A 20,665-nucleotide genomic window follows, 5' to 3' on the forward strand; every position below is an offset into this window, starting at 1 on the left:
TCGCATAGCTAGTAAAAGGCAGCACCAGGCCTCAAAAATCAGACAGGGAAGATACCAGGATTTGCATGTAATGTCAGACTCCAAAGTCTATTCTTTCCATAGTATTTCCTAAACTGCTTTCTACAAGACAAAACACTAGACAAATGCTAAAACAGACAACATTCAACTTTAATGACCTCCGGATGGGGCAGGGTGAGGCGTGGTGAGGCTGGGAGTCTGGCTGAGCCGCTGCCTCTGGGGGCCTTTTCCTCTGTGGGTGAGGTGTCATCTCATGACTGGGGAAGCTGTTACCAAGTCCCGACCCTTGATCTCCACTCAGTGTCTTATCGCTTATCTTAGAGCAGGGGTTACCTGTTTTTATAAAGCCCTTGAGCTAAGAACGGTCTTTACCTTTTGAAAAGGTTATTAAAAAGGAAAAACAAAAAAAAACAACAACAAAAAAACCCCCACACAACAAAAACAAAGAACCAGGAATATACAACAGAGGCTGTGCGTGGCCAGCAAGTCTAGAATATTTACTAGCGCGCCCTTTACGGGAAAGGTTTGCCGCCTCCTGTCTTAGGGAACTAGACACATTGTAGGTAGCAGGCTGCAGTGGAAGAGAAAACCTTGTCCTTCTTCCCTGGAAGGAGGGCCCGTGGAAGTACGACCGTGTGAATATGTGTGTGGGTGTGTGTAGGGGGGATGTGAGCAGATACTTTGCGGATGAGCACCTCTGGGCGTCGAGGGTACTCAGAGTTGGACCTGCTCATAAGGGCCGATCCAGCTGTCGGCCAGCTCGCGCAGGGTGCTGTACCGCCGTTCAAACTCCTCCTGACTGCAGTGCTGCAGGAGCTGACCCACCTCCTCTGTGAGGAGCGCCACGGCCAAGTGCTTATCCAGGGTCTCACTCCACTTGCTGCCCACGATGTCACCGAGGCTGGCAGCACAGCCTGCCGTCCACCCAGCTGGCAGCATGTCTGGCTGGAGCACCTGGCGGCGGGCACTGAGCATGGTGAGGATGTGGCGGCAGGGCAGACGGAAGGCCTGGTTAAAGTAGCAGCTGCAGCTGGCCGTGGTCTGGGGCTGCACCCTATGGGTGTCCTCCAGGATCTGTATGTTCACCTTTTCGGAACCAGAGCCGATGAGGTGCGTGGATTTCTGGACCACGGCAAGCTCGCCCAGGCAGAGCTGGGCGGCCGGCCCCGTGCAGATGGCATTAAGGGAGTGTTGGATGCCGGCTTCTACCAACTGTTCCACTTTGGGGCTTTCGGGGCCGCCATCCGAAGGGGGATGATTGTTCGGGGGACTCAGGCCCAGGCTGAAACTCGCCTTGTCTCCTGAGTTCTGCTGCAGGTATTGGAGCAGGGCGGTCATGCCTTTTTCCACAGATGGGGTGGTGCCAAAGAACTGGCTGAGGACGTGGGCGGTGACCTCCAGGCCCTGGAAGTAGTGGCTGCTCTCGGCTCGGCTTCTCCAGCGGTGGGCCAGCCAGATGCGGTCGTTGAGCAGCCAGTGTGAGTGGAGCTCCGGCAGCTGGGCCGGCGGGATGCAGGTGCTCAGGAGTGTATACAACTTCCTCAGGTTTCCAGCTGTGGCCGAGCACATCGTGCTCTGCAGGGAGGTCAGGAGGACCCTCTCCACAGGCTGTTCGAGGGACAGTTGATAGAACTTGCCCTGGAGGAACTTACAGATGTGGAAGGCTGAGAGCAGGACCTCAGCTGTGGGGAACTCCATAGCGAGGGTGGGCAGCAGGAGGAAGTGGGGATCCACCAGGATGGTACAGACTCTCTCCCATGCTGGGTTAAACTTCTTGAATACCTGGAACATCTGGGCCAAGCCTTCAGCATCCTCTTTGGCAGGAATGGCGAAGTAGACTGCCCGGGCAAGGTGACCCTCCAGCTGCACCCGCGGCCCATCCACCAGGAAGGTATATAACACCTTGCCCCTTGGGTTATAGGTCCGGTGGATAAATAAGATTTCAGGAAAATGGGCAAAGACCCCCTGCATAAAGCAGCTTTGATAGTTGAGGGCGTCTAACTGGGCAGTCTTGCTAAGCTGATAGAGCAGCAGAGGTGGGCTTGGGTCCTCAATCAGGAGCTCATTCAGCATTGTCAGGGCCATGGGGGAGATGGGAGATGTCTAGATGCCAAGGTCAAAATATCTGCTCTGCGAGGCTGCTGTGTGGAAGGCTCTCACTCTCTCTCAAGCTCCAACTAAGTTGAGGCTTGAGGCTGACTGTAGTTCCCAGATCTTGCTCCAAAGATGGGCCTATGGAGACGAACAGAGGTTTAAGGAGACAGTAGGGGCTTGGCTCTCCAATTATGCATCCAGACAACATTTTATTGCTGATACTATGTATCACCACTGTTCTGGGGGATATGCAGCAAACATGTAAACAAACAAGGATATATCAGATAATGAAGTTTACAAAGACCACAAAACAGGGTAATAGTAAGCTGGAGGAGGGAAGGATACTTTAGCGAAAGTAACCAGTGAAGTCCTCTCTGGGGGGTGGTTGGAGGATGACTTGGAGCTGAGAGCTAATTGATAAGAAGCCAGCATGGAAAGATTTGGTTCCATGAGATTTAAATGAGTGTGAAGGCCAGAGCTGCCTTTTTTTTTTTTCTCCTTTCCTTAAAGAGCATTTTAAATATTTGTATTGCACTTTATATTTACAAATTATTTCTTGGCCTCCATTCTTTCATTGGTCCTGGTATGTACAAGAGAACTGCAATTGCCCCAAACTTGCTGGGTGATCTTGGGCAAGTCAGTGACCTCTCTGAGCCTCAATCCCTTCAACCATAAAACGAGGTTAACAGATGTTCATAGCCTCTTCTCCCTCTACGTAAATCCCTCTATTAACTGCAATACTATGTTCACATGTTTCCTCTATTTAGCCCCCAAACCGGGTTACTGTCTCCATTTTACAGATGAGAAACTGAGGCTCAAAGAGGTTAAGTGACGTGCCCACCATTACTCTATAAGTAGCTGGAAGCTGAGTCTTTGGCTCGGGATTCTGGCTGCTTTCCACGGTACCTGAGGTTCACAAACCAGAGACAGAGAGAGGATGTGGCCTCTGACCTCTCACCTCTAACCCGGGTGGGAGGATGTGGATGTCTGACGTTCCCATTCGGAGTCTGGCCGGAGCCAGAAGAGAAGTCAACCTCCCACCCCTTTGGGAGCTGTGTCATGGTGACTGCGGTCATCAGCTGCCTCACACCTCCACCCCTTCAGAATTTACTCACCCACTGCTTGGCTCCGTCGCCATTTCTCCCTATTTGACCCTGCCTCTGACTCTGACTGACCTCTGAGCTCACCAACCGCGGCGCCAGCTTCGCCGTGACTCTGGCCAATGGCCTGAGGAATTCGCTTTCGGTCTTTGGCGCACCGACCAACCGTAGCCCAAGGACTCGTGGGCGGGTGCCGTTACCAGAGTTACGAGGGGCCCGGCTGGCGGCAACCAATGAGAGCCTGAAGACACTAGCATCCTGGCGAGTCTGAGCGCTGAGGCTGAGACTTTGGAGCCTCACGTGTGGGAAGAGCACAGGAAGGGTGTGTTACTATGGAAACTCCCTCCGAAGCCAAAAAAAGAAAAAATAAATAGCAGTGTTTCACGGATTTTTTTCTTTTCTGGTCAAATTACAAAACCCCAGGAGGGTAGGAAGGGGTGCCTATGTAATGGTACAGTGTCTTCTGCCTTATGGGGAGACTGAGGGCCAGGTCTCAAATTCTGTCTCTCCAACAGGGGTCAAGGGACCCAACTCCTGGAATTAAAGAGACCCAGACCTTGAGAGAGCTGAACTCCGGTGTTGCCCAGCCCAACCCCCTCCAGTATTTTGCAGGCGAGCTCCAGCACAGCGCTGGGACTGTTAAGGTCATCTTTTGACCTCGGTTCCCATGAAGATGGCTCTTGGAAAGCTGGGTGGCTACCAGGCTTTAGGTGATTAACACTGCAAACTACCAACAACAAAAGTCTGTGTTGGTGCTTAAAACTGCATTGAATCTAGAGGGGAAATTGGAATTAGAACAGGCCAACACACTAATTTTTACAGATGAGGAAACTGGGGTCAGAGAAATTAGGGACTTGCCCACAGTCTCCCAGCAAGTTGACGGCAGTCAAGTCTCAGGCCCAGGTTTCTTCCCTCCCAATCTATCTGGCTTCTTCCTGCTAGAATATGAGGCAGCCTGAAATCAATGTTGAAGGCTTGGTTGCAGGAAGAGGGTGAAGTAAGGGGCGGATTGCTACTCATTGAATCTGAGGCATCAGGCTCCATTTGGTTCCACAACCCCCATCAGATCCCTTCCCTGTTCAGGCAGAACGCATTTCCCCTGCTTCTTTGATTTTATTTAAAAAACAAAAACAAAACAAAAACTTTAATATGAATAAAAATAGGTACAAATAACAAATTCTTTGTAAAGAGCAGCAACACCCAAGGATCACCCTCCTTCCTTTTGTCCCTGAAACCAGGCTCTTTCATCAGGTCCGTTTTATCTCACCCTAACCTGGGGCAGGGTTTCATCTCTATATAGTGAATAAGATCTAAATTCAGGGGTTGAGGGAGAACAAGGGACGACCCTTCAGCATGGAGATAACTTTGGCCTTGAACAATGAATGAGGCTCCCGAGGAAAATCAAAGGTAGGGCAGAAAAGGGGTAGATTCAAAGGACTGTCACATAGTGGGGTCCTTCTTCGTCCTGTTGGAACAATTTTCCTCACCCTACCTAGGAAGACATTGGTTAAAACGCTGACCCCTAGCATGTCCTGCCCGCTTTGAGCTCTCAGACTTCCAGGGACAGTGGCCTGTGGCCCATTGCGCCAGTGCAAGTGCTTCAATCGTGAATTGTGGCTCCAGGAGGAGTGAGTCCCTCCCCTTCCTCCTGCTTTCCCCAGAGGAAAGGGAGGCGGCCCACATCCTTGAAGTCCCCCGGCCGCTGACTGGGCTCAGGAGGCTGGCAGGGGGCCGCCCAGATGTCCACAATCTTGCGCAAGGTGGAACAGCGCTCCTCCAGCTCTGGTCCCTCACTCTGCATCAGCAGGTTCGCGAGCTCCCTGCTTAGGTCCTGAATCATGTCGTTCCGCCCTTTCTCCCCTGGCTGGCCTGCGTTCGGCATCAGGACAGGGTCCCGGAGCTCCCCGCTGGGCCCGAGCAGGTGCTGGTACCTCTTCTGCCACCGGCGGCACACCATGGCTTCGCCCACGGGCCTCTGGCTGGTGTGCAGCAGGGCCAAAATGTGCCGGCACGGCAGGTGGTACCGCTGTTGAAAGGAGCAGCTGCAGCTGCAGCCGTCTTTGCTCGCCTGCTGGGAGTCCTCTAGCAGCTGCACGTCCACGGAGCAGCCGGCCACGTCCACCAGGTGCGTGGAGTTCTGCACCACCGCCCACTCATTGTGGCATAGCTTGTAGGCCAGATCGGAGCCACTGTGGAGTAAGGAGTCTAGCATGCCGTCCTGGGAGGGCTGCCCCTGGGGCTGCTGCCGCGGCGCCTGCACCTGCTGCGGCTCTGGCTGTGCCTCTTGCACGGGCAGCCTGCTGAGGCTCCCTCCGCAGATTCCAGAAGCCTTCTTGGACTTTGGTGCCATGCTTGCTGCCCGGGCTCTCTTTAACCTGGGGGGAGCAGTGGGCAAGTTCTTCAAGCCTTTGGTGTTAAAGAAGTCTATGTAATCCACAAAGCGGAGGATGCAGTCCAGCAGGGACTGCTGCTCCCGGAAGAGGCTCGACACCTTGCTGGTGACGACGTCCAGGCTGTCCATGTAGGTGTTACAGGCATGCAGGCCCTTCCTGACGTGCGTGTACCACAGCAGTTCACAGGAGAACCAGTGGGCCTGAAGGAAGCTGAAGAGCCGCTCATCGAGCAGGGCTTGGGACATCTGGCAGAGATTTTGCAGGCTGGCCTCGGAAGTGACAAACACGGCCTCCCGCAGGGCTTCCTTCATGAGCCTTTTAAAGGATGGATCTGCTGAACTACGATGCAACTTCTTCTCCAAGAGTCGGGTCGTGTGATAGATGGAGAGGAGGATGCGGGCAGTAGGGAAGATCTCCTGCAGGATGGCTCGATGAGGGAAGGACGGGTCCACGAAGACCACCTTGACCTTGGGCCAATCTGAGTTGAACTCTGTGAAGATACTAAGCATCTTGGCCACGGATGTGGCTGTCTCGGCCTTGAGCACCGCAAAGTGTACCACTCGCCCCTCTCGTTCTTTGCTCTCCACCAAGAAAGCGTAGAGGATGTGGCCCTGGGCATTCTCCACCCGGTGCAGCAAGAGATTCTCAGGGAAGCGGATGAAGAGGTCGCTCATCTTGCTGCTCTGGAAGCTGAGCCTGTCCAGGTCTTGGCTGCTGCCCACACTGAAGGAGGCCATGGAACCCACATCCACCTTAAGAAAGTTCTTCATCACTTTGGCTATCTTGGCCAGGTCAGAAGGAGTGATGCCCTCCTGCTCTGGCTTTGAGGGTGTTTGGACCTTATCTAAGCAAAATGATGGCTCAACCAGGGACTTCTCAGCTGTGCCAAGGTCTTTGTTGATCGTGGGCTGTGCAGGCTGGAGTTTCTTCTGAGATTTGCCAGTGGCGTCTCCTCTAGGACCCGCGGTTTTGGAGTCAACGTGTATATGCTGTGTGTTGAGTTCACTGATAAATAGTCTATCCAGTTTCTCATTGTACCGCAGGAGCAAGTATGCTGGGCACATAGCCGCCGCTGCTGTTCTCTTCCTGTTTGACTGGGTCCGAATACAGACAAATTTCACCTGCACATATCTAGGGAAGGCAGAGGTAAAAATGAAAAAGGTAAAAAAAAAAAAAAAAAAAAAAAAATGAAAAAGGTGCTGACCACCCTCTTTCTCTTACAAGTCAACGCCCTGCAGGGACTTACAGCAGCTGATACATTACCGGGAGACCACGGTGCAATACAGGATGTAGGAAAGGTTTACGTTTTCTCTCCAGTCCCAAAGTATTCAGGTCTTTCTTCAAGACCCCATCCAACTAAAACACCCTTCATGTTCATCTACAGAAGTTCTAAGCCCCAACTCCTTTTATTTGCTCTCATTTTCCCATCTGTAGTTGTCAACAATTCGATCTGAGGCAAAGATACAAGGGAAAATAGATAAGAGGCAGCAGCAGAGCTGGTTACTCACTGTTTAAAGTGGCCCCTTCATTCCTGCCTTTAGTGAGCCATTGCCTCCGCTGCCTTCTCCTCTAGGCAGCAAAAATAAAAGAGGCCTCAGGGGTTAGGGTGTATGTGGGATCTCGGTTCACCGTTGACTTAAAGAAAAATGTCCACATCCTAAGAGAGTGAGAACCCCTGGGCTAGATGATCTTTAGGATCCTGCTAGCTTTGCCATTCTAGGCTGCAAGTGCTAATTCAAAGGAGAACAGTAATTAAATTGAATATCTGCTCTTTTCCCCTTCCTATCCTCATTCAGCCCATGCTTCAAGGCCCAAATCAGGCCCCACCTTCTCCAGGAAACCTTTATGGAGGCCCTCAAGCCACAGTAATTGCTCCTTACTTCAGATTCATAGCATTTATTTAAAGGAAAAGGCTTAGCAGATTTTCTGGGTAGTGGTAGTGGTTAAACAGTGGATATGCTGGAAGCTGACTCTCTGGATTTGAATCCAGGCTCTACCACTCAGAAGCTGTTTGACCTTGGGCAAGTTACTTCACCTCTCTGTGTGCAGAGTAACTGCACAACTCATCATAAAATGAAACTAATTAGGGTTGTTATGAGAATTAAATAAGCCACAGACATAAGATTTAGCCCAGAGCCTGGTTCAGCCTTTCATTTATTCTAAATAAAAGTCATCTATTGTTACTACAGCTCCTAAGCCTTGTGACCTTTTCTTGGGCATTTATGCGTGTCTTTCCAATTGGATGGGGTTGTTTTCAAGTGGCAAGAGCAAGTCAGTCCTCAGTGTATTCCAAGCACCTAACACTACTGCTGTTCCTTCAGCAGATGCTTGTCAAAGATGTGCTGGATGAATGACTCAGGGACCACAGGTGGGTGGGACGGGTCACACCCCTGCCTCCTCAGAGAGTGTCCTAACCCAAAGATCGGGGAAGGGGGGGAAAAAATCTCGGCCCCTGGCATGACATGACACAGCCTGGGCATCTCACCAACCCCCTTCCAAACACTCTGGCCCAGCTGGTCCTGTTTGCTCATCCTGTGGGGCAAGCTTAGAAAAATAGGATGTCACGCCTGAAATAACAGGGCGGAGGGGCCTGAGGCTGAAAATGCCTGCACTTGTGGTGTGCGAAGTGCCAGGGCGGCAACACCATCTCTAGCTCAGGGAGCAGCCCAGTAGTACGGCAAGGCCAGCGAGGGGTGACCGCGGTGCAGCCTCTGCCTAACTCTTCGCCTGTTTTCCACTGCCCCAACTGTCTTGTTTCATTGTACCCTAGAAAGACAAACTGTCTACTACTTCCCATGTTCACTACACTGTGTCTCACCTCTATGCCTTTGCTCGGGTTGTCTTTCTGTCTGGAATGCCCTACCCATCTGTCTTCATCTCAGAGCTAACTCATCCTTCAGGACTACGTGCAACTACCATCTTTCCTAGAACGCCTCTCCCAAGCCCTCAGATTGGGCCCTACCCTTCTGCTGGCTCAACATCTTAGCACAGATCTTAGCTCATCACTTTATATTGACTTTATGTGCTCATAGTATATGCTTGTTAACCTATCTTTTTTTCCAAAAAAAAGATACTGGTGAGTGCCAACCATAAAGCTCTTTCCACCTTTCCTGGTTCTATTAATGATTGCACCTCCCAGGGTGGAGACGTTGGCATTCTTTTTAATTCCTCCTTCTCCATGTCTATATCCAGTGTGGTAAGTCTTTTAAATTCTTTCTTCCCACTATTACATATATTAAGAATTATTATATGCCAGGCTACATGTAAGCCCCTTACATGCATCCTTTTACACTAAGAAAAGGTTCTATCATGCACATTTTACAGATGGGGCAACAGGCTTAAAGAGGTTCTCAAGGATGAGAATCTGGGATTTAATCCTCCAGCTAAAACTGGACGACCTGGGATTTGAACTAAGCCTGCTTGGCTACAGTTTATGTAGTTAACCATTATGCTGCCTGTCTTCTTTCAAAATACTTCTCCCTCTCTGAATTCTCATTTTTACCCTCCTCAGCTTGACCCTCAACGCTTTGATTGTTCAGGTTCAATAACTTCCTTAAAGATCTCTAAACATACTGTCCTTGTTTGGTGCGTGACGTGCACCATGCACGTCAAACTTAAAGGGTACCAGGTTAAAGCCTCTGTTATTTTTTCCTGCTTCCCTTAATCTTTTTTTTAATTTTAATTTTTAAATTTTTTGGCTGCCCCATGCGGCTTGCAGGATCTTAGTTCCCTGACCAGGGATTAAACCCGGGCCCTCAGCACTGAAAGTGCCAAGTCCTAACCACTGGACCGCCAGGGAATTCCCCTGCTTCCCTTAATCTCTGGTATTGAGTATAATTTACACACAGTGAAATACACAAATCTTTTGTAAGAATTCTTTGAGCACCGTAGTAATTTTAATCTGTATTTATTTCTATCTCCCAGGTGAAAGCCTCTCTTCAAGACAGGGATGGGGTTTTACACTTTTCTGAATCTCCCTCAGTGCTTACATCCAAGTGTGCTCAGCCAGGACCTGGAGGAAGGGAGTCAGCCAGTCTTGCTTCCTTTCAATGTACTCTGTACATGTTTATTTCCTCTACCTGGACTGTGCCCCCAGTGTACCCCCAGTGCCTGGCACTGCACCTGGCACAGACTAGGTGCTCTGAACACACATCCTGAATGAACATTAAATGAGTGATTGCATGACACAGAAAATTCTCCTTATAACATGAGTAGCACATTAGGAAGATCACTGGGAGAGTTCTGTCAGGTGACTTGGCTTCTATCCCAGCACTATTACTATCTATAACTTTGGACAAGTCCTTTGTTTAATTTCAAACATTTACTAAGTCCTACTATGTACCAAACACTACACTAGTTGCTCAGAAGGCTACAGAGACAAATTAGATAGCCTCTACTTTCAAAGTCTAGTGAGCAGAGAGATTATTACATAGATGGCCAGTAAAGCCAAAACTAAGTGAATGGTTAAATAGAGGTACAAGCAATATACCTATAATTGAATAAAGAGTGATTTACCCTGACTATAGGGATTGGAACAGATCTAAAGCTTTTGATTAATTTCACATAAGATTTGTGTCCTTGTTGCATGTAAATTGCACCTTGAGCAATGAACAGAATTTTTACAGGTGGAGTCAAGCCATTTTAGACAACATAACCTGAGTTAGGAACAAGACTCTGGAGCCAGAAGATCTGAGTTTAAATTCCAGCTTTACCACTTAGCTATGTGAACTTGGACAAGTCACTTCACTTCCTCTCAGCCTCCAATTCTTATCTATAAATATAGAAATAACAAGAGTACTGATATATGACTAATCAGTACCTGATCCAAGAATAATCAGTACCACTAAAAGTGAATTCATTTAAAAGGCTGTGGCAGACAGAGAAAGATAACTACTGTATGATATAACTTATATGTGGAATCTAAAAAATACAACAAACTAGTGAATATAACAAAAAAGAAATAGACTCACAGACATAGGGAACAGACTAGTAGTTAACAGTGGGGAGAGGGAAGCAGGGAGGGAAAATATAGGGGGTAGGGGATTAAGTGGTACAAACTATTATGTATAAATAAGCTACAAGGATATATTGTACAACATGGGGAATATAGCCAATATTTTATAATAAGTATAAAAGGAGTAAAACCTTTGAAAATTGTAAATCACTATATTGTACACCTGTAACTTATATAATATTGTACATCAACTATTCTTCAATTAAAAAAAAAAAAAAAGGCTGTAGCAGGATCAGTTGGTGGCCAACCCAACATCCCTTAGCCCCCTCCTTCCTTCCTTCCTAACTGAAGGCCAATTATATTCGGGTTGCCATTCCTCTCCCACATAGCTAAGTGCTTCGGGGCTACTCTAAGCTAATTAAGGTAATCTCATTAGGAATGGCCATGGATACTGGCCCAATTCTGCACAAAGAAACATGATAGGAAATCTGCAGGAAACCAAGGCAGGCTTTTTCTTCTGGATGTGACTCCTACATTTGTGCCATGTGGCGAGCCATCCTGAGGGCAAAGCTGAGACCTGAGGATGGCAGAGTAGAAAGAAGGGAAAAGCCTGGGCCGCTGAAACAATCACCTTCTCTGGGCTAAGAAATAAAGCATTTTGAGTCAGGGTTTTCGGTTAATTACAGCCAAAAAAACTTCAACAGAAACCACATTTCACAGGAAATTAGTGGGAAAAAAAGATTTGAGCAATCTTTAAAAAAATGAGATGAAAATTATGAAAATATTATATTTAATGAAATTTAAGTTATAATGGCAGCTATCTGCCAATTCTTAGAATAATCAAAGAACCACTTAAAGCATCAACTTTTTTTTTTCTTGGTATATCTCCCCCAAACACTCTGATACTTTATTTCCTGTCTTACTTTTGCAATACGTAAGGGTCAATTTTACCAAAATATTCCTGGGCTTTATCACGTTTCCCAAGGGCCTACTTTAATTTTTTGCTATGCAAATCCTTTGCTTTTCACGTCTGTACATATCATTGTCCTGCTGATTTCCCTTCTCCATTTGTCAACTGGCATAAGGCTGCAGGTGATGTAAGGATTTCTCTATCATTACTTTCAGGGACTTCACCAAGTCCTACAGCTCTTGGAAGATGTGCAATTTCAGTTTGTAATCAATTTTATTTGCATTGTATAATCCTTATGTTTACCACATCTATTCATTTGCCAGAAACTCACTACCATAGATGTTGATGGAACCGGTAGGATAAGCAGGAAGGAATGACTAAGTAGTGACTAATTTTAAAAGTGGCTAGTTTGTTAGCAAGATTTGTGCTTTCCTACAGAGCCTTGTGATTAGTGATACATGGAAAAATGAAAACTCAGATAACAAGGGCTTAGTTCAAAGGGTGTGATGAGGATTAAACAAAACAATGTCTGTAAAGTTCTCAGCAGAGTGTCTGGAACATGTTCCAAAAAAGTATTCAAAAAAGGTAGCTATTAAACTGAACAGCAATGGAGAGAGACATCGGAATACTTCACGGTTTGAAGACTATCAATCCCCCAAAGACATAACAAAAAGAAAAACACAACAGCCATATGTAAAAATATGGGAAGGAAAACTGGGCATAAAATCACAGAATCTCTCAGTCGATTGGGACTTTGGGTCATGTAGTAGTACCTCCCACAACACATTTTTCTGACTCTTAAAAATACCAGGGCTTGAACTTCCCTGGTGGCGCAGAGGTTAAGAATCCGCCTGCCAGGGACTTCCCTGGTAGCGCAGTGGTTAAGAATCCGCCTGCCAATGCAGGGGACACGGGTTCAATCGCTGGTCCGCGAAGATCCCACATGCCGCGGAGCAACTAAGCCCGTGCGCCACAGCTACTGAGGCTGCACTCTAGAGCTCGCGAGCCACAACTACTGAAGCCCATGCGCCTAGAGCCCGTGCTCCGCAACAAGAGAAGCCACCGCAATGAGAAGCCCATGCACCGCAAGGAAGAGTAGCCCCCGCTCACCGCAACGAGAGAAAGCACGCAGGCAGCAACAAAGACCCAACGCAGCCAAAAATAATAAATAAATAAAATAAAATAAAATTTATTTTAAAAAAAAAAGAATCTGCCTGCCAATGCAGGGGACACGGGTTCGAACCCTGCTCCGGGAAGATCCCACATGCTGCAGAGCAACTAAGCCCGTGCGCCACAACTACTGAGCCCATGAGCCACAACTACTGAAGCCCACGTGCCTAGAGCCCATGCTAAGCAACAAGAGAAGCCAACGCAATGAGAAGCCCGCGCACCGCAACGAAGAGTAGCCCCCGCTCGCCACAACTAGAGAAAGCCTGCGCGCAGCAATGAAGACCCAACGCAGCCAAATAAATAAATTAATTAATTAATTAAATTTAAAACAATTACCGGGGGTTCCCTGGTGGTCCAGTGGGTAAGACTGCACGCCCCATGCAGGGGTCCTGGGTTCCATCCCTGGTCGGGGAACTAGATCCTGCATGCCGCAAATAAGAAGCCCGCATGCTGCAACGAAGATCCTGCGTGCCGCAACTAAGACGCGGGGCAGCCTAAATAAATAAATATTTATTTATTTAAGGGAAAAAAAAACCTACTCCTTTCCATCATGTACTACAGTTATGACTTTGGCAAACATTTACTGAGCGCTATGCTTCAGCAACTACATGTATTTTATTTAATCTTCACCACATCCTCCTCATTTTACAGAGGATGAAACTGTGTCACGGAGATTAAAAGTCTTGCCCAAGGTCAGGGTTAAAGCCTGTCTTTCTTTTTTTTGTTTTTATATATATATATAATAATTATTATTATTTTTAAAATTTTTGGCTGTGTTGGGTCTTTGTTGCTGTGCACGGGCTTTCTCTAGTTGTGGCGAGCGGGGGCTACTCTTCGTTGCGGTGCGCGGGCTTCTCATTGCGGTGGCTTCTCTTGTTGCGGAGCACGGGCTCTAGGCGCACGGGCTTCAGTAGTTGTGGCTCACAGGCTCAGTAGTTGTGGCTCGCAGGCTCTAGAGCGCAGGCTCAGTAGTTGTAGCGCACGGGCTTAGTTGCTCCGCGGCATGTGGGATCTTCCTGGACCAGGGCTCGAACTCGTGTTCCCTGCATTCGCAGGCAGATTCTTAACCACTGTGCCACCAGGGAAGCCTGTCTTTCTGACTTCAGAGCTTTCACTTTTTAAACTGATATGCCAGCTTCTCCTGAACTTCAAGGAATCACGAACCCCCTTTACATCTCCCATAGCCACTCCTGTAACTTCTGCATTAGTATTTTCAAATGGTTTATTTTATTTTTTTGGCCGCACTGCGCGGCATGTGGGATCTTAGTTCTCCGACCAGGGAAGTGAGGAGTCTTAACCACTGGACCTCCAGGGAAGTCCCCTCAAATGGTTTTCTTTAAATCAGCTCACTTTACTTAATAAGGATCTTTATGCTTAGATATGAACATAAATACTTAATATTAAAATCATCTCACCTGACCACCAGTAGTTGCGGGAAACACTGTGTTCTGCTAAATTACCCCCTGAAGACTTTTCCCCCACCTGCCCTCCAGTCCCACAAGAGAAGCGCTCATTCCACACACCCGTACATCACTCAAAAAGCCCAAGTCAGTGTGCTCTGCACAGAGCCAGTATCCAACACGTGATCCAAGAAGATCCTTTACAACATCCCACCAAGCAGTCACCCCTCTGTGCTAAAGGCCTGAGCTGCGGCACATAATCATCCTCAAGGGTAGAGCCCAGACTTTACTCATCTTTTTACCCCAGCTCAATGCCTGGGGGTAAACCTGTTTACCTCTTACTAGAAGTTTGTTGAATGAATCAATACTGGAACGCTGTTACCACCCAGTGGTTAAGGAGGGGACTTAAGAGCTCTGGCAATAAACAGCCTTGGTCTGACCTTCAGTTCTAACACCTTGAAGCTTTCTTATAGTTCCTTGAAATCTTACCCCACTCCCTGCTTACTTGCCCACTCCTTTCTGCCCATTCTCATTTTTCTTGGCTGTAACTGTATGAAAAATTCGGACTTCCCTGGCTCCCACCAGGTGATTTTGGGCGGGAGGGTGCTTTTTTTGTTACAGGTTCTCTTATTACTTTCCTCTTCCAAGTCTTGATTACCTCAGGCCCTGCCCCTGGCCTTGCCTTTACTGTATCCAGCCTCTCTCCTCCCTTTTGCTCAAGAATGTGGAACTAGGGGCTTCCCTGGTGGCGCAGTGGTTGACAGTCTGCCTGCCAATGCAGGGGACACGGGTTCGAGCCCTGGTCTGGGAGGATCCCACATGCCGCGGAGCAGCTGGGCCTGTGAGCCACAACTACTGAGCCTGCGCGTCTGGAGCCTGTGCTCCGCAACAAGAGAGGCCGCGATGGTGAGAGGCCCGCACACCGCGATGAAGAGTGGCCCCCACTTGCCGCAACTAGAGAAAGCCCTTGCACAGAAACGAAGACCCAACACAGCCATAAATAAAAAAAAAAAAAAATAATAATAATGTGGAACTAGGAGGTAACAGCCTTCAAAGAGTTACATAATGAAACTCTGAGCCTTAACATAAAGCAGAAAGGCAGAACTTTCAGTCCTCTTAACATTCAACTTCTCCTGGCTGTTTCCCCATCTGCACAATAATATTATTATAATGGCAATATTATTTATGGAATATTTTCTATGTACTAGGCCCTGCGGTACACATTTTACATGTATTAACTCATTTAATGGAAATAAAACCTACTTCTGACAAGGAGATTCAGAGGACCAAGTCAGATAACGAAGTGAACGTACTTTGTAAACTATGGCTGTTTTCTCCTCATCAAGCGCCTACACTGGTATTGTCAGCCAACACCCCGACTCTACCCACCAGATTACAGGTCCCTGTCATTCCCCACCTGGCACCCTAGACTTTTCCTTCGGCACTCTTACTACTATTTTATTTTATATATTTTTATTTTTTGGTTGCATTGCACAGCTTTCAGGATCTTAGTTCCCTGACCAGAAATTAAACCCGGGCCTTTGGCAGTGAAAGCGTGGAGTTCTAACCACTGGACCGCCAGGAATTCCCTTTTACTACTATTTTAAAGAAATCATTATTTCTGTGATTAGAGTTTAATATTTGTCTCCCTGACTGGAGGGGAAGTTCCATGAGAGCAGGGACTCAATTTATCTTTTCAACACTGTGTCTCAGACACTAGCATGGAGAAAGTTTTCAGTTAACGATTGGTAAAATCAATGAATTAGGGCTTCCCTAGTGGCGCAGTGGTTGAGAATCTGCCTGCCAATGCAGGGGATGCGGGTTCGAGCCCTGGTCTGGGAAGATCCCACATGCCGCGGAGCAACTCGGCCCGTGAGCCACAATTACTGAGCCTGCGCGTCTGGAGCCTGTGCTTGGCAATGAGAGGCCCGTGCACCGCGATGAAGAGTGGCCCCCGCTTGCCACAACTAGAGAAAGCCCTTGCACAGAAACGAAGACCCAACACAGCCATACATACATACATACATACATACATTAAAAAAAAGAATGTAAGCAGACAAGAATAGCATTAAAAAAAAAAAAAAGAAAGAAAGAAAGCCCTAGAATTAATTAAAAAAAAAAAATCAATGAATTAAAGGGCTCATACAATGGAATAAGTGATGTGGAATAATCTCCAAAATACGCTGACAAGTGAGAAAAGCAAAGGTGCAGAATGATGTGTATAAATAGTATGCAGGGGCTTCCCTGGTGGCGCAGTGGTTAAGAATCCGCCTGCCAATGCAGGGGACACGGGTTCGTGCCCCGGTCCGGGAAGATCCCACATGCCGCAGAGCAGCTAGGCCCGTGAGCCACAACTACTGAGCCTGCGCGTCTGGAGCCTGTGCTCCGCAATGGGAGAGGCCGCGACAGTGAGAGGCCTGCGCACCGCGATGAAGAGTGGCCCCCGCTCGCCGCAACTGGAGAAAGCCCTCGCACAGAAACGAAGACCCAACACAGCCAAAATAAATAAATAAATAAATTAATTAATTAAGAAAAAAGAAAAAAAAATAGTATGCAGCCACCTGTGTTAAAAAAAAAAAGGATGCATATGTACACACAAGATGTTTGTTCAGCTCATGCAGCTCAATATTAAAGAAGCAAACAACCCAATCAAAAAATGGGCAAAAGACTTAAGTAGACATTTCTCCAAAGAAGACATACAGATAGCCAAGAAGCACATGAAAAGCTGCTCAACATCACTAATTATTAGAGAAATGCAAATCAAAACTACAATGAGGTATCACCTCACACCAGTTAGAATGGGCATCACCAGAAAATCTACAAACAACAAATGCTGGAGAGGGTGTGGAGAAAAGGGAATCCTCTTGCACTGTTGGTGGGACTGTAAATTGATACAGCCACTATGGAGAACAGTATGGAGGTTCCTTAAAAAACTAAAAATAGAATCACCATATGACCCAGCAATCCCACTACTGGGCATACTACCCTGAGAAAACCATGATCCAAAAAGACACAGGCACCCCAATGTTCACTGCAGCACTATTTACAATAGCCAGGTCATGGAAGCAACCTAAATGCCCATCGACAGACGAATGGATAAAGAAGATGTGGTACATATATACAATGCAATATTACTCAGCCATAAAAAGGAACGAAATTGGATCATTTGTAGAGACGTGGAGGGATCTAGGGACTGTCATACAGAGTGAAGTAAGTCAGAAAAAGAAAAACAAATATCATATATTAACGCATATATGTGGAACCTAGAAAAATGGTACAGATGAACCGGTTTGCAGGGCAGAAATTGAGACACAGATGTAGAGAACAAACGTATGGACACCAAGGGGGGAAAGTGGCGGGGGGTGGTGGTGGTGGTGGTGGAATGAATTGGGAGATTGGGATTGACATGTATACACTAATATGTATAAAGTGGATAACTAATAAGAACCTGCTGTATAAAAAAATAAATTAAATTAAATTAAAAGAAAAGATATGTTTGTTCAGGCTCACAGGTATCTCAGGAAGATAATAGCGGTTGTCTCTAGATAACACAGTGGAAGGGACACTGACTTTTAGACCCTTTGATGTAATTTGAAATTTTTAAAAAATTAAATGACTATATTGACCACTCAAAAACAAATTAATTTTTTAAATTGTTCAGCCTGCAAAAACAAAAATAAAACCAATCCGAACCTCTAATCTGTTAGCTGAGTCCCTGCCATTCTCTTTCGCACTGCTCCAGCATAAATCTTCCTTCCAGCCAAGCAGGTCTCCTCACTGCCTTCCAAGTACAGCATGTTAATATCTGCACTAGCTCACACACCATTTCTCCCTCCAGGATGTTAACCTTCCTGTGATAGGCAGAATGGTCCCCCAAAGACGTCCACTTCCTAATCTCTAAAACCTGTGAATATGTTAGGTTACATGGCAAAGGGGAATTAAGATTGCAGATGGAATCAAGGTTGCTAATTAGCTGATGTTTTAAAGGTAAATTATCCTAGATTATCTGCACAGGGTCCTAAAAAAATGGAAGAGGGAGGCAGAAGGGGAGCCAGAGAGGGAGATGGGACGAAGCAGGGTCAGAGTGATGTGACGTGAGGACTCCACCAACCCCTGTTGGCTTTGAAGATGGAGGGAGGGGACCATGAGTCAAGGAGTTTGGGCAGCTTCTAGAAGCTGGAAAAGACTCGGAAACAGATTCTCCTCTAGGGACTACAGAAAGAAATGCAGCTCTGCTGACACCTTGGTTTTAGCCCAGTCAGATCTCTGCCTGACTTCTAACCTACAGAACAGTAAGATACTAAATTTGTGTTGTTAAAACCACTACATTTGTGATAATTTGTTAGAGCAGCAAATACACCTCCTGACACCTCCCCATCTACGGAGCCCAGCTCAAGCCTCCCTTTCTCACTTGCTTCCCGAGCCCACTGTGATTTTTCTCTGAGTCCCTGCAGCACCAGTTTCGCTGAATTACACATTTAACACTTGATGACTCATTCATTCAACAGTTACTTAAGGCCTGCTATGGGACAAGTCCTGTGCTAGACCCTGGAGACCATCCACCTGAAGGGTGTTCAGGTGTGATTATGAGGTGTTTGGACTAGATTCTATGCAAGCAGCATGGTGTTAATCAGTGAGAATGCAAAAAATAGTAAACCAGAGTCCCTCCCTGGAAGAGCTCAGCAAACCAGGGAAACCTCTGTAAACTGTGTTCCTTAACGATGTGCAAATAACTGTAACAGGCGCTGTCAGAACATAAAGCAGGAGCATCTAACCTAATCTTCAGGGAGTTAAGAAAGGCTTCCTGGGACTTCCCTGGTGGCGCAGTGGTTAAGAATCCGCCTGCCAATGCAGGGGACATGGGTTCGAGCCCTGGTCTGGGAAGATCCCACATGCCGCGGAGCAACTAAGCCCGTGTGCCACAACTACTGAGCCTGCGCTCTAGAGCCTGCGAGCCACAAATACTGAGCCCACGTGCCACAACTACTGAAGCCCGCACGTCTAGAGCCTGTGCTCTACAAGAGAAGCCACTGCAATGAGAAGCCAGTGCACCGCAACAAAGAGTAGCCCCCGCTCAATGCAACTAGAGAAAGCCCACGCACAGCAACGAAGACCCAACGCAGCCAATAAATAAATAAATTAATTAATTAATTTTAAAAAAAAAAGAAAGGTTTCCTGGAAATTATGCTAATAACTGAAGGAAAAGTAACAATTAGCTAAGACAGAGTTTTCCACAAGTAGCCCAAAATGACCTCAGACAAGAATATTTAATAGTTATTTAGAAATATATACTATCTTTTTGCCACTATACTGTTACTTCTTATATATTATTGCTTAGATTGGTTCTAAAGTTTCTTTGAATATTAGAAGAATTTCAAGAAAAATGTTAAGTAAATTGTAGTTCAGGATATGTAGTACAGAGAGGATAGTATAAAAAAACAACTAATGTCTGAGGAAAAGGGAGCTAAGATAAGTGGATGGGCAAGGTTATTCTAACCAGCAGACGTAGTAATTGCAAGGACCAGGAAGCTGTGGGCTTGGGACAGGAGCTGAATATGCAGTAAGACCCGGTGTAGATGGAGCACATGGTGCAAGATGGGGAGGTCAGAAGGGTCAGATGGTCTGGCGAGCCAGCTTAGTAACCGTCCTGGACTTAATCATGAGGGCAACGGGAGGCTACAGCACTTTATCTGGACTGCAAGCAGTTTGAAAGCAGGGCATTTTTTGGTATTCTTTGGCTGCTTAGAAGGATGCTACCGGCAGAGATCAAAGTCCAAACACCTTACAATGGTACTTACAGACCTTTTACATAAACTGCAACTGACACAGCCTCCTGTCAAGCATGGCATCCCACACTGTTTCTCCAACATGCCACCTTCTTTGACGGATCTGTGCCCTCGCTCCACAGCTCCTTCTGGTCAAACCCCTCTGTGATACTTGATATTAACCACTGAACTTCTACACTAGCCCTGTGCCTTCATTCACAACCCAGCAGAAACCATTACTTCCAGTGCGAAGCCTTTCCCGTCTTCCCAGGCATCTGTCACTTCTTCTGCACATCTCTTTTAAAGTATTTATCACATACTAGTTGGTTTACCTACGTCCAGCTCTATGCCACCTCAAGCTCTTTGAGGGCAGGTTTAGTTACTTATTCATCTTTATGTTAGCTGTACCCAGCACAGCACTGGACTTCAGAGTAGGGGAATAAAACACAGCCTGCCTGCTTAGAGAGTGAGCTTTGGCCAAACGCCTCAACCCAGAGGTCTCAAACTCAGATATACTTTGACTCTCTGAGCTGGCCTATAGAGTGTGTGTTTACATTTGAATTGATTTTCAATTTTTAAAAAGTGGACACATTCGCATAAAGCCTGGATTGCTGACTCCACTTGTCCCAAATCTGGGAACACTGGATCTTCATTTTCACATGGCAGCCATCAGCTGGAGTTAATTGGCCTGCTCGCCATTTTGCCCAGTTCACACTTCTGTTCTCCCTAGCACAAACACCTGGTTATTTCATCATTCCTTTTTGTATAGTTAAATTAAAAGTTAAATTTTCTTACACTGGGCTGTTTCACCTGAGTCCTTAAGGCAATTGAGTTTTCAACCCTTAGCTTAGCCTCCAAGCT

General features: G+C 46.8%; 2 protein-coding genes across 6 annotated transcripts in view; both read right to left on the reverse strand.

Moving 5' to 3' along the window:
- ZSWIM1 (zinc finger SWIM-type containing 1) lies at window positions 1–3,623 on the reverse strand. The gene is made up of 2 exons (XM_036826949.1): window positions 3,228–3,623; window positions 1–2,250 (listed from the first exon to the last, which is right to left on the reverse strand). Exon 2 carries the CDS (start codon window positions 2,101–2,103, stop codon window positions 733–735), a length of 1,371 nt encoding a protein of 456 aa, XP_036682844.1. The 5' UTR covers window positions 2,104–2,250; window positions 3,228–3,623; the 3' UTR covers window positions 1–732.
- Window positions 3,624–20,665, reverse strand: part of ZSWIM3 (zinc finger SWIM-type containing 3) — a 20,962-nt gene continuing 3,920 nt past the window's right edge. For 2 of the 5 annotated variants that reach the window (XM_036826944.1, XM_036826945.1), the window contains exon 3: window positions 3,625–6,736. In XM_036826944.1, the coding sequence (XP_036682839.1) occupies window positions 4,813–6,669 (1,857 nt within the window). In that variant the 5' untranslated portion in view covers window positions 6,670–6,736 and the 3' untranslated portion in view covers window positions 3,625–4,812. Of the gene's footprint in view, window positions 6,737–6,851; window positions 7,746–12,975; window positions 13,134–20,665 lie in introns of those variants that run through there. The other 3 variants (XM_036826943.1, XM_036826941.1, XM_036826942.1) reach the window with 3 other exon arrangements.

The sequence above is a fragment of the Balaenoptera musculus genome, chromosome 15, assembly GCF_009873245.2.
Source record: "Balaenoptera musculus isolate JJ_BM4_2016_0621 chromosome 15, mBalMus1.pri.v3, whole genome shotgun sequence".
In the NCBI taxonomy this organism is placed as follows: domain Eukaryota; kingdom Metazoa; phylum Chordata; class Mammalia; order Artiodactyla; family Balaenopteridae; genus Balaenoptera; species Balaenoptera musculus.